Source organism: Marmota flaviventris, chromosome 19, assembly GCF_047511675.1.
Source record: "Marmota flaviventris isolate mMarFla1 chromosome 19, mMarFla1.hap1, whole genome shotgun sequence".
In the NCBI taxonomy this organism is placed as follows: Eukaryota; Metazoa; Chordata; class Mammalia; order Rodentia; family Sciuridae; genus Marmota; species Marmota flaviventris.
Window position 1 is genome coordinate 37,315,192 of NC_092516.1, and position 13,615 is coordinate 37,328,806.

The 13,615-nt window shown below is 50.8% G+C and overlaps 1 protein-coding gene across 1 annotated transcript in view; it reads right to left on the reverse strand.

Moving 5' to 3' along the window:
* Nucleotides 1–13,451, reverse strand: part of LOC139702966 (kinesin-like protein KIF19) — a 30,656-nt gene extending 17,205 nt beyond the window's left edge. The window contains exons 1-8 of the mRNA XM_071605756.1: nt 12,979–13,451; nt 11,867–11,947; nt 7,777–7,887; nt 5,741–5,828; nt 4,693–4,829; nt 4,325–4,450; nt 3,450–3,644; nt 295–447 (exon numbers count right to left, since the gene is read on the reverse strand). Coding sequence (XP_071461857.1) covers nt 295–447; nt 3,450–3,644; nt 4,325–4,450; nt 4,693–4,829; nt 5,741–5,828; nt 7,777–7,887; nt 11,867–11,947; nt 12,979–13,149 — 1,062 coding nt within the window. The 5' untranslated portion in view covers nt 13,150–13,451. The remainder of the gene's footprint in view (nt 1–294; nt 448–3,449; nt 3,645–4,324; nt 4,451–4,692; nt 4,830–5,740; nt 5,829–7,776; nt 7,888–11,866; nt 11,948–12,978) is intronic.
* Between the last annotated feature and the right edge of the window lie 164 nt (nt 13,452–13,615).

Here is a 13,615-nt window from a genome sequence, read left to right on the forward strand (position 1 = left end):
TAAGGTGACAGCATTCAGATCAGTAAAAAGAGGTATCTTCTCACATCATAGCCATCTGGGATGGGACTAGCAGCCACAGGGAAGCAGTAGGCTCCTCGTCACCAGGGGTTTGCAAATAAAGCTGGACTTTGCTGGGGGCAGGGAGTGGATGGGGACAAGTGACCAGGGTAGTTTCATGGTGTTCTCCTGCCTTCAGAGGTTCCTGGAAGGACCCTGATTCTCAGGTGACTTAATTCCTGAGAGACACGGTCACCCACTGAGGCCCACACAGCCTAGCCAGCCAGGAGCACTCACCTTCAACAGACACGTGAGTTTGCTATCGCGGAAGTTCACATACTGCGCCCGGCTGCCGCCCTTCTCACTGAGAGCGTTAATGCAGTTACCCAGTGCTAGCAGTGAGCGGTTGATGTGTGCGCCCTCCTTCATCCTCTTGCCCCGGTTCTGGGTCTGTGCAGGAAGAGGCCAGGCTGAGCAGGTGGCTCTGGGCCCATTCATTCTTTCCACCTCCACTTCTCCATCCCCAGGGAGGGGACAAAGGCCTGGAGGCAAGGGAGTGAAACAGCCCCCATCCTGCCCTGGTCCTGGTGGGGTTGTTCTCTGAGAGCTCTTGGGGCTGGAAGACACCCTTGGCATCGTGCAGTGGAGTGGCACACAGCATTCCCAGTGATGCTGGGCTCTGACCCATGTGCAAAAGATGCTCATTGTTGGATGAGGTAAACACAGACACAGAGACGTCTGTCCAGAGAGACCCACTTTATATTAAAAATAGGTGTGTGGGGTTTTGCCTGGGAAGACCTGCTCCTACCCTGGCACTCTCTGGTCCTTCAGGCCCCCTCCTTTGAGGGCTCCCACCCGGCTCTCTGAGAGGAGACCACAGCCCCAGCCTTCCATACTTTCCAATGCCATCTTCTTTGTTTTCTTCAAATTACTAGCTCTCTTGGAAACCATTCACTTTTCATGTGTTCAGTGTCTTTCACCTGATATTCCACAGAATACAAGTTCCACAAAGGCACCCCCTGTCACTTGTTGGCCATGTGTCCCCAGAGCCCAGACATCTGCAGACCCCTAGACACAGCAGCATGCCAAATCAATGCATATGCAATAGCCCCCCCCACACACTCTTAAGTCCAAGCTGCCTCAAGAAAGGGACTCCAAAATACAGTCACTGCAGGGAGGGATTTTTATTTTCCTCCTTTTGCCTATCCATATTTTCCAAATTTCTTGCCCTTTATGTTTAAAATCAGAAAAAAAAAATTTACTATTGCTTTCTTTTTAAGGGCAGGATTTTGGAGTCAACTGCAAGCATGGTTTGAGAATGACTGAAACTACTTATTGCTGACAAATCTCCCTGTCTGTGTTCCTATTCGCTCAAAGGGGCAGTGATGGTGATAATTTCACAGAATAGTGTATGGAAAGGCCACATGGAGCAGGTACCCAAGAGAGCAACAAACATAGCTGTTGCTCTCACTAAGCAGAAGCCAGTGCAGGGTAGGACTTGGGCTGCCAGCATGGCCTAGAGCCAGGGCAGCCACTTGTATCACATGTCTGTGAAAGACCAGGGCATTTCTCAGACACCTTGTGCTGTCTTATGTGAGTGGTTTTCTTTGTAAGAGCAGAGCAGACCCCAGAGACAGTACATCAAGGCCACTGAGTAAACACTAAACACCAAAGCCAGAGAGGGACGGTGGCAAGCCCACAGGCACACACTAATATAGAGCAAAGTGAGGGCAGGGATCCAGGACATAGACCCTTTAACTGGTACCCTCTCCCAGAGCCACATTCTGGGAAGGCCAGTCTGGTCCCCACTTTGCCTTCTAAGAACACAGCTGCCATCCTAGCTGCTGCCCAGAGCTCAGGGCTCTCCTCCACTGCATTCAGCATTGTGTGTGATCTGTCTGTACTAACCATGCCTTCTATTTTCTGCATTCTGATGCTTCAACATCTGGGGCCTTGTTGACCCTGGCGGGGACCATCCTCCCAGGGTTAGTCAATTCCTAAAGCCAGTAAACTACTCACCTGAGAATTCATTTTTCACTTGCAAACTCACCAATCCATAGCTCATACCCCAACCACCACTGCTGTTGGCCCTCATTCTCTGGGCCACCATCCCCCTACCCTAGTCATCCAGGGCCAGGTACAGACAACTAGGGATGCCCCCACCCAGGTCCCAGAGCACCCTGGCATTGTTCAGACTGGCCAACCCTCTGCCTGCCTGTCCTGATTCTGCTCACCTGTTCCTTCCTGGGGAACCACATCAAAGTCTCTGCTACAGTCCTGCTCCCACTCCCTCCTGAACCACCCAGTGCTTCCCTTTGTTCTCTGTCTGCTTCTCTTGGGAACCCTGACAAGCTTGGAATGGCAGTCATTCCTTGATCTGCTGGCCCCACTGTGCCTTACAATTTCTGTTAATACATTTTAAAAGAGTCTGACAGGGCCAGGCCCTGCTTTGCTTTAGCAACCTGGGGACCCAGGGAAGGGGTAGATATAGGGCAGTGATAGATCGCCATCCCAACATCCAGGGCATACAGTGCAAACCAAAGTGAGAAAGGAAGTGTCAAAGCAAGAATGGCATGGTTCGGGCCAGACTCTCCCAGGTTCAAAGCTTGGGTAACTTCTCATCACCTTTGTTCATGTCCAGGTCACATTGACTCCAGCCACAGCTCCACATTATGGCACAGGCACAATGCTGCCCACCTCAGTCCACATCAGGAGGGGCACATGGACTATGAACCTTAAGTGCCTGGTTAATTAGAGGGACATGGAGTGTCACTTGCTGATGACAATGATGCCCCACACAGCTCCATGAGCTCCTTCTCTGGCCTGGCCCTAGGCTAGAGCCTGCCCTTAAGCAATGCTCAGGCCACTGGACAAGAGCTAAGGAGCGTAGTGCCCTCACTTAGACAGGAGGAGCAAGGAAAAAGGAGCCTGGAACTTGGGGAGGGCACTGGGCTAGTGCCCTGCAGTGCCTGGAGCAGGACCTGTAGCCTCTTACACAAGTCACATATACTGTCCCCTCAGAGCCTCTCTGCCCCCACTGTTCCCTCTGCTGAAATGCTCTTCCTTGTACTTCACCCAGCTCCTCAGGACCTTTTTAGGCTCAGCCCTGAGACTCCATCACCTCTGGCTCCCACAGCCTCTTTGAGGACCCTGACTCTCAAAGACCTGCCTCCCTGGATGAAATTGCCCACAAGCAAATCCCAAGAGCTCCAAGTTCTCCAAGGGCAAGCACATGTGTGGCTCATGCCCCCGAAGAGCCTGCGGCAAAGGAAGCCCCTGTATCTCTGGGCTCATTTCCCTCAACATTTAGCATGTGCTTCTTCTCCATCAGAAAGATGAACTGGGCACTGGAGACATAGCTAGTCAGGGACAGCAAGGTTCCACCAGAAACTGGAAGGGGACAAGACACTAAGGAAGTGATCATAATGACATTTGAAAGGGTGGGCATGGACCTGGCATGCCCTTTCTGAGCCCGCCAGGTCCACCATGAAGAGCCTCCCAAGGCGCGCTTCCTCTGCCAGGTCTGTGCTGCGGCTCTGCTGGTGCACAGTGACCTGCAACACAGCGTGGGAGCGGGATGACGTCTTGTTGGTGGCTGTGGGTTCCTGCGTGCGCTGCCGATTTCCTCTGGTGAGGAGCTGCATGATCTGAGGACAGAAGCAGGCAGGCGGTCAAGGACTGTCTGCATAGCCACACACCATTTCTAGAAACACCCAGAAAAGAGAAAAAGGATGGCCTCAGGGCTGGGATGCTTACAGCAGGAAGGCAGCATCTCACCTGTGGGAGCAATTCTGGTCAACTAGTTAACAGGAGATGGCAGAATCCTGGCTCTGGCCACTGCCCATCCTGTCCTCTACCCCACCAGTGGACTACCTATCCCTTCTTCACACAGTCCAGCACAGCTCCACAACACTTTGTAGCATGGAACTCCAGGCAACAGTACAGATTTGCTGGAGTTGGCAGGTGTGCTAAAAACCCATCTGCTATGCTATGGAACTCAAGGCAGTAACCTCAGCTGAGCACCCTGATCATGGTGCCCAGGGAGGATCAGCAGAGGCAGCAGATGGAGAGAGAGAGGATGGGGCTGGAGAAGTACTTGCAACCTGCCTTCATTAAGGGAGTCACCATTAGGGTCAGAATGGCAAATGGATTTGGACTTAAGCGAATTCTGATGCTGTGATTGCTGGGGCACCGTGTTGAGGTCAGCACCAGAGGCCAAGGAAAGTATGTGGGATCCATCAGTAATGTCTGCCCTGAGCACCTCAGCAGGTGGATGTTTGCCAGGAGAGGATGGTGGGCTCTGGTGTGTGGCTGCCGTCGTCCTCACCTCTTGGGCATTGGAGGTGGAGACCTCTGTGATTCCTGCAATCTGGATGCTGCCCTTAGAATCTTCCCTCAAGTCCAGAAACCCTGAGGATGGGTTCAGAAGGTCCCGGATCACTTCATTATAAATCTGGGAGAAGAGAAAGTTTGAAACAAAGTAGCTTTGGTGCAAAGAACTATAAAGACCTACACACCATGGAGGCTTGAACTGCAGAAAACATCAACCCCAAGGACCAAGGCTTTTTATAGGCCAACCAGCATTTGGGGCAACACACAGAACTGGGGATTTCACACATACAGCTGTTTAATCTGGTGCCATCATGTCCATGGGGTAATGGAGATGGGGTAACGGGGACAGGTGGGCAGGCCCACCTCAAGATAAGATATAGACACGCTATAGTCCATGTTGTCCCGGGTCTTCTCGATGGCCTGGAAGAGGTCAGTGAGGGTCTGCAGGTAGATGCCAGGCTCCGCATCCATGCCCAGCATGGTATGGGTCTTCCCTGCACCTGAGGAGGGGTGGGAATTCCTGAGTGGGCTCAGACATGTTTTGTTTCTAATATTTTTTTTAGTTGTTGATAGACCTTTATTTATTTATTTTTAAATTTATATGCAGTGCTGAGAATCAAACCCATAACCTCACACATGCTAGTCAAGCACTCTGCCACTGAGCCACAACCCCAGGCCTAACATGTTGTTTTATTTTTATTTTATTTTTTTAAACTATATTATTTATTTATTTATTCTTTGTATGTGGTGCTGAGGATCGAACCCAGGGCCTTGCACGTGCGAGGCGAGCGCTCTACCACTGAGCCACAACCCCAGCCCCTGATACGTTGTTTTATAATAAAGAGAATTAATATTGCATTAGGTAAGGAGGTGCCTCCATCTCAGGGATGCTTCAATGTCTCCCTCATCTCTGCACATAAAGGTGAGGAAAAGATTGTTCTTTTCCTTCTAAAGCCTGGCACATGGTAGGGCTTGTTATGCATATTGAATGAATGAATGGAATAGATGCACACAGCATGACTTTGACCAAGGTGCTTCTTAGGACCTGTCTCCTTGTCTAAACAGTGGTAGGTCAGGGCCTGCCCAGCTCTAATCCTCTGTGGTTCTAGTTTCTAGGCATGAGAGGTAACTTAGCTTTGCAAATGCTTGTTGAACACAACTTGTAACTACAGAAAGTCTATGGGTTCTTGTGGGCAGAAAAGTGTAGGCTTGGGTGCAATTCCAGAATCCCCCCTGGTGACTGAATGACCTTGGGGAAGTTCCCCAAGCCCCCCTAAGCAGCATCTCATCTGTGGAAAAAGAATAAAAGAATATTCTACCCACCCCTAGAGCTGCTGAAAGGCTGCAGGGTGCCCCCACACAGGGTCTGATGCTGTTAAGAGGGCCCACTGCCACCAGCCCTGCTTGGTACCTGAGGGGCCGTAGGCAAACACTGTTGCGTTGTATCCAGAAATGACGCCTTCCACTAAATGCTGGATGGTGGCACAGTACACGTCTTCCTGAAGACAGAAGATTAGTCAAAGGACAGTCCAGCCCAAGTCTGACCATCTGACTGCTTGGCGAGGACAGAACCTACAAATGTCTGCTCTCTCTGAACGTGCACAGGAACACACAGGAGGGAGAAGCCTGGTGTTGGTACTAACCCCAGGCTGTCGCTGGGTAGTTTTTGGCCACTGCCTCCACCATGCCAAGCCTCATGGTGTGAGACAGTGCTGACCTCACAGCCTGGTTCTGAACGAGGATTAAATGAGAAGGTAGCAGGGACCTGCCACCAGAAGGACTAATGCATGAAGCTACCAAACACAGGCGAGTCTTTCCCAGGGCTTCTGAGAGAATGGAAAGGAGCAGAAAAGAAACAAAGGACTAGGAGGGACAGACTTGGAAGTATGTGAAGAGTATCTGACCATCTTTACAAGCATAAACTGGGATGGTGGGCAGGTAGAACATGATACAAGGCAGCAGTGCCAAGCAACAGGATTGTATGGGTGGTGAACACGCTGTCCACAGGGGAGTCCAAGGAGAGACACTCCAGGGCTGGTGTGTTTTGCAGGTCCCACTGGCCTGACAGAAACAGCAGACACCCCTTATATTGTACCTCCTGGGTGCCCACTCTGGACCTTGTTCTCCACTCATGATACGACCTATAGCCTGGGCTGGAAGACCCCAAAGTTGGCAGTGCCTCCCTCTAGCTTCAAATGTACAATCAGAATCTGGGGTCTGCAGCCCTCTGTGTGACCTTAGGCAGGTGGCTAACTTCCAGAGATCTGTTTCCTCATCTGCAGAATGAGGGTGTGTTCCTGTATGTGTCACAGGGTTGCTGTGAGGTTTGTCAAATGAGGTTTACTGGGGCCTGGAACACAAACATGGCACAGAGCAGCCACTTGATGCCCGTCAATGAGCAGTTCCTTCTACCCTCGAGGCCATGAAGACTCTGAGAATGAGGAAATACAGCCTGCTCAGACAGCCATGGGGGCTCTGCTCTGCTTCCCAATTAAGTCCTGAACCGAGGGGGACATTCCTAGTACCAGCAGGTGGCCACTGTGTTTCCAGCAGGCCCTCTGGTGAGCTCTGCAATCCTTGCTGAGATGCCACCCATGGGAATTGGCCTCTGGGGTCCAATGGGCAGACAGCGTAGGTCAGAAAGAGTGGTAGGCTGAAGATGGCCACAAACTCCACCAGTTCTCCACTGAGGTGTGGAGTCCAATTCCCGTACCCCAGAAGGTGACCAGCCTTTAGGACTGGCTCTCTCTGTCATACTCTGAGCCCTGGCTCCCTCTATAATGTAGAGTATCCAGGTCCCACTCAGAAGGGAGGGGCAGATGACACATTGGACAGTGTTTTGTCCCTTAACTGGTGGTAGTGTTGTGAAGGTGAAGGAGTGTGTCTTCACACCAGACCCAAATGCCCAGCTCTGGGCCTCACTATGTAGCTTTACAAAGCCGCAGGCACCCCACCTGTGCAGTGGGCATGACAGAGCTTCCACCTGGACCCCCCTTCTGTTCCATGCTGGCTCATTCCTCCCTCAGGTCTCAGCATAAATGTCTCTCCTCAGAAAGGCCCTCACTGCCCACTCCTGCCTGGCCTGGTACAGCCGATGTCACAAATAAGCGTATTCTCCCCTTGCCCTCATCTGCCTCTTCTGCTGGGATATGTGCCACATGGGGCAGGGACTGTACTTTAACCGGGGGCAGGACAGAGCCCGCCTTGTGGAATGAAGTGGTGAGTGAATGAACTAAAGAGAAGCCTCCTGGCAGTGCCAGCACCTGGTGGCCCCTGTGTCCACGGAAGGGCCTCCTACTCTTGAACCTTGGGTGGGTATTTTGGCCACACCCTCCTTGTTCCTGAGGGAGACCTGGGGAGAAGACCCATGAGATGGCCTGGCCACCAGTCCCTCCCAAAAGGCCCTGCAGCCCAATGTGGACAGGGGGAGGGCAGATGAGTGGGCACCTGTGATGCGTGCTGGTCGAAAACAGTGTCGAAAATGAAGGTGCGCTCCCGTGACCAGTGTGCACGCAGAGGGTCCTCAGGATCCTCATTGGGGTCCATAAGCACAACCACCTGGGAACAACGAGACAGGTGGAGGGCTGGTCAGAACACCAGAAGGGCTCCAGCTCAGGCACCCACCTGGACGAGGTCTGGATTCGAGAAGGGCTTACGTCTTTTGTGCTCAAGTTGGTGGTGTGGTGAGTAACCACCCCCCACCATAGCACCTCCCCACTCACTTTCTGAGGGGGTGATGTCTCTTGCTATTGAACCACCAAAGCATGACTGTCAGCAACTCCAGGTCTGCTGAGCTCTGCAGCCACATTCACATTCATCCCAGAGATGTCCCTCCAACCTCAGCCTGAGGAGGGCAACCCAGTCACGCTTGGTACAGCCCAGCTCAGCACAACAGGCCAGCATTCTCAGTGCGCATCCTGGGCCAAGGCCTGTGTGACAAACCCTTCTATGAACTATGAGGACAAAAGGGAACAAGGGATTTTGTAAACCGTAGGGTGCTGGGCTGGCCACCTCACACCGTAGTCACCCCATGGTGTTTGAGTATTTTCATTCCTTCTCAGCTCTTGCCTCTGGTTGGGGCCAAGTGTGGGAGGGGAAGCCAGAGAAAGGAAAGAGAACAAAAGGACCATCCAAACCCTCCATCCATAGCTTTGTTTCTGAGAGCCTGGTCGCCCCCAACCTCCACCAGGTGTCTCTGACTTCACACACCTCACATAAAGACCTCAAATAAATACGCAATTAAGAAGCAAAGGGTATTAGGCTCTCTGGGGACAGAGAGGTTCAAAGGAGCCTTTCCCAGGGAATTGGGAGGTGGGGAAGACAGTGGCAATTAGAAGCCAAACACATCCTGGCTGGTGGGGACCTGAGAGGAACCGTGGAGTTGGGGGACACTGCTGGGCAACACCAAGAGCCCCACCATCTGGCCACAGCCCGACCCTTCCATCTGTTCACAGCTTTGGAAATAGAGGTCCTGGGAGGCAAGGGCCTACTAGAGGTTGTTGGGGATTTGGTGGCAGGGCTGGGTCCAGGTCTCCAGGCCTGCTCTTGGCTTCTGGCCAGCACTTGTTCCATAATGTAAGCCAACCCTCTTTCCTGTGTCTTACTTCTCCTTCCAAGGATTGCAGGAACAGACCCACTGCAGGCTCGGCTTGTGTTGCAGGAGAAATCAGACGAATCTCTGTTAGGAGCTCCTAACCCAGCAGAGCCAGGAAGGGGGTAAATGCTCTGGAGGCCTGGGGTTGTGGCTCAGTGGTAGAGAACTTGCCTAGCACATGTGAGGTGCTGGGGTTGATCCTCAGCACCACATGTAAATAAATAAAATAAAGGTTCATCAACAACTACAAAAAAAAATGATAATAATAAAGTGTGCTCTGGAGCCCTGTAGCCTGGATTCCTATTTCTTACCAGCGGGGAGACCTCGGATCCTTTGCCTCAACTTTCCAGGCCTCAGTTTTTTCCTCTGTAACATGGCTGTGATCATAGAACCCACCTGTTAAGAGCTGTGAGGGGTGATGGTGGGAAATCACTGAGTCCTGGGTGTTCAAAAATATCAGCTAGGGTTATGGCTCAATGGTAGAGCACTTGCCTGGCACATGTGAGGCATTGAGTATGATCCTCAGCACCATATAAAAACAAATAAAGAAAATAAAGGTTAAAAAAAAGAGTAACTGAGAATCCTGTTAACTTTAAAATATTATATATATCAGCGGCATGACTCTTGGACCAAAAAAATATTTTCTTTTATCATAAAGAACATTATTGAGAAAAATCAGCAAAATATGAGTGTCTATAGATTAGATAATATTCGATCAACATGTACTTCCTGGTTTCGGTCACTGCCCTGAGGTCAGTTACAAGAATGTTCTTGTTTTCAAGAGACGTATGCCAAAATGTTTGAGTGGGGAGAGCCCTAATGCCCACCACTTACTCCAAGCACTCCAGAAAAAAGGTCTGCACCACAGGGAAGTAGGAGAGCAGGCAAACATGGATAGATGTTAACATTTGGAAAATCTAGACACAGGGAATGTGGGAGCCCTATAGGGCTCCTGCAACTTTTCAATGGTCTGAAGTTACTTCACCATAAAAAGTTAAAATAAGGGCTGGGGTTGTGGCTCAGTGGTAGAGTGCTCGCCTAGCATGTGTGAGGCCCTGAGTTTGATCCTCAGCACCATATAAAAATAAATAAATAAAATAAAGATTAAAATAAAACATGCCAGGTGTGGGTGATGCACACCTGTAATCCCAGTGGCTCGGGAGGCTGAGGCAGGAAGATTGTCAAATTCAAGGCCAGCCTTAGCACCTTAGGGAAGCTCTAAGTAACTCTGGAGATCCTGTCTCAAAAAATACACAGGAGGGGTAGGGATATAGCTCAATTGGTAGAGTGCTTGTCTTGCATGCATAAGGCCCCGAGTTCAATCCCCAGCACCACAAAAAAATATAAAAATAAAAACGGATGTGGATGTGGCTCAGTGGTTAAGCATCCCTGGGTTCAATTCCTCATTTTATATATATATATATATATATATATATATATATATATATATACACACACACACACATATATATACACACATATATATATACACACGTATACATACACACATATATACATACATACACACACATACACACGTTGCAACATAGACGACCCTCATATACCTCAGGCTAGATGGAAGAAGCAATGGGCTGCATCTCCAAGATTGCATTTAAATAAAATAGAGACAGAAAGTGGACTGGTGGCTTCCAGAGGCAGGAAGAGGGGGAAGAGGAATGGGGCCTTCTTTTGGGGTGAGGAAACCATTCTGTCACTGGATAGAGATGCTGGTAACACAGCCCTGAGGATGAATTAAACACCCTGGATGGCGTGCTTTGAATTGGTGAAATGTATGTGATGTGAACTCAGTTCTCAGAGTGAGTCATCTACAGTGCACAGCGAGATGCTATGAGCCTGTGTGAAGCACAGGCCCTGCGCCTAACATGTCCACTGTTCTCACTGATCTTGGGTCTACACCACCACATCTGCCCATGAGCATGCTGGGGGTGGCATCTCTGTCAGTTCTCTACCACTTCCTGACTTACTGCTATCAGGTGACAGTTGCACCTCTGACTGCACTATGCTGTTACCTCATGAGTTTCAGTAGAGTAACACTCAGTGTTCCCACATCCATTGTAGCAAATCCACATCCTTTCCTGCAAAACTTTTGACTCTCTCAATGTAACAGCAGTCTTGTGTTTTTAGCTTAGTTTTCTGCAACTTCAGTGCTGACTCACCCCAATCTCTTTGCCTGCCATTCACCCCACAGATGTTCTGTCCAATTGTCTTCTTCCTGACCTGCCAAATCAGGATAGGTACCCCCACCCCAGGGGACAGCTGTCAACAGGGAATGCCCACCACCAAGATCTGGGTCCTTCGGACTTCAGCATAAACCACCTCTCCAGAGCCATTTCATTCTTCATGGAAGACACCTTCCTAATGACAAATGAAAAAACCCACCCACTTTCCAATGACATACCCCAAATTTGGCATTTGTTCTTGCAGGTGGAAATCAAGGGCAAAAGCTTTGCTAACCATGTGGTTAACTTGGCTCTGAGTCTGTCTCTAAGGAGAAATCCCTAGCAATGGCAGTGAGCCGGCAGTGAAGGAGAATCTCTTGGGAGTCTGACTGCAGATCTAGACCTGGGCCTACTAAAACTGCTCTCCCAGCCTCTTCTGCTCACTCCGGCTGCTTCTCAAATAGGCCACACCTGGCTGCTTCAGGACTCCAGCCTGCTGCCCACTCTGCCTAGTTTTTCCTGCCTCCCAGCCCTGCTCCAGTGTCTCACCAGAGGTCTTTACCACAGCCGTTTGGATGAAATTCCCAACATTATACACAATATTAATAAAAACAAACTTGGCGGGACCCTTGTCAGCCTCCACTTGACCCGTGGGTGGGAGCTACTATATAAGCATTTGTTGAGAGAATGAGTTACACAGGTAAATGTGCATGGCTGGGTGAGCTTCACAGCTACCCTGTGCCTCTGTGCCTCCCAACCTCACCTGGTCCCCCACTTTGTGGGCAATGACGGTGGCTCCTTCCTCCAACTCTGCTGCATTGAGTGGACGGATTCGAAGCGCCACCTGTGGGTAGGACAGGAGCAGTACGTTCACGAGTCCCTCTAAGATTGCTCCTTCTTCCTCAAACAGCAAGTTGCCCAGCCTAAACTCCCTCCTGTCCTTCTTTGATGTCCCATACAAACTCAGTGAAGCAGAAGGAGCCTTCCGGAGTCATTTTTTTCCCTTCTATTTTGTTTTTTGTGCTGCTGGTGATGGAACCCAGGCCTCATGCAAGCAAAGCAAGGGCTCCACTACTGAGCCTTACCCGAGCCCCTGCCTAACTTAACACTGGCATGAAATTATTTATGTCTTGCAGCAACCCTTTGAGGAATACATGGTTATGTCACCCTTGTGGAACAGAAGAAGGTACTGAGGCACATAGAGAGGGAAGTATTTGCCTAAGGTCACATAGCTATGGAGTGTGACTAGGCCCAAAGTGAGCACACAGAAGAACCTACATCCGGGCTGGGCTATGGCTGTGGCTCAGTGCTAATGCACTTGCCTGGCATGTGTGAGGCACCGGATTCTTGCAGTGGGTTCAGCAGCACAAATAAATAAATAAAATAAAGGTCTATCAACAACTAAAAAACAAACAAACAAACAAAAAAAACCCACCTACTTCCCAAATGGAAGATGGCTGGAATTAGACTATATATGAACTGGGGCCAATATCACTGGTCTCTCTTTTACCAGCCCACACTTGGGGCCAGTCCCTGGTTTTAGTTCCCCCAAAGTCAGAAAAGCTGAGGTCAAGTCACTTAACAGATGGGTCTGGATAGGGCCTATGTAGGGGTTGAGGAGCACAGTCCTGCCCCCAACTGAGTCCTGGTCCAGGTCCCAAGTTCCCTGGGGAGGGAGGGTCACAGGGCAGGGGGTAAGGAGTCTGGAGACATGGTGAGGAGGGCATGAGGTCGCTAGGTCTCTGGCGGAGCAGAGGTGGGACCCTGGACATGAGACGGCTGTTAAGAGATTGTCCCAAGGTGGTGGGTTCAGAGTGTAAGGGAAGTGAGAACTGGGAGGGTAGGGGACACAAAGGGTGAGAGAGGGGTGCTTACCATGAGCTGCTGGTCCTTGGGCTCCATCTCCCTCAAGGCTGGGCTACCCTGGGCTGGGGAAGGGCCAGCAACCTGGTGGGAAGGCATGCTGCAGAACAGGGTCTGGCCGTTATCCTGGCAGAAGCAGAGCCAGGTGCGGTCTAAGCTCAGCCCCGCCCTGCCCCATGACATCAGCTGGGTCCCAGGGGTGATGCCTAAGAAACTCTCCAAGACCAAGACAGGAGCACATGAGCCAGTAACTAGAAGTCAGCACAGGCTTCCTATCTGTGTACCACCTAATGCCATAGCAACCCCATGTCCATGGGTCTTACTGGTCTATGGTGAGCCTGCCCTGACAGGGCCTGCACCTGCTCTTTGTAGAGTTCCCCTCTCCCACCCTGAACACAGGAGCCGTGGCCCACCTCAGGGGCTGCCTCAGTGCAGCAGATCATGGTCATCTTGGGGCTTTTCCACCCAAGGGACAACCAGCAACAGCTAAAGGAAACAACCACGCTGTAAGTGCCCTTTTCCACATGACTCTCTCTCTGCTCCCACATTGCTCATCTGCACATCCAGGGCCTGACTAGAGGCTGCTCAGCTTGTATTCGTTGCTTATACGCTGTGCTCAACTTTTCCACTGTAGTCCCTGGGGAAGGCA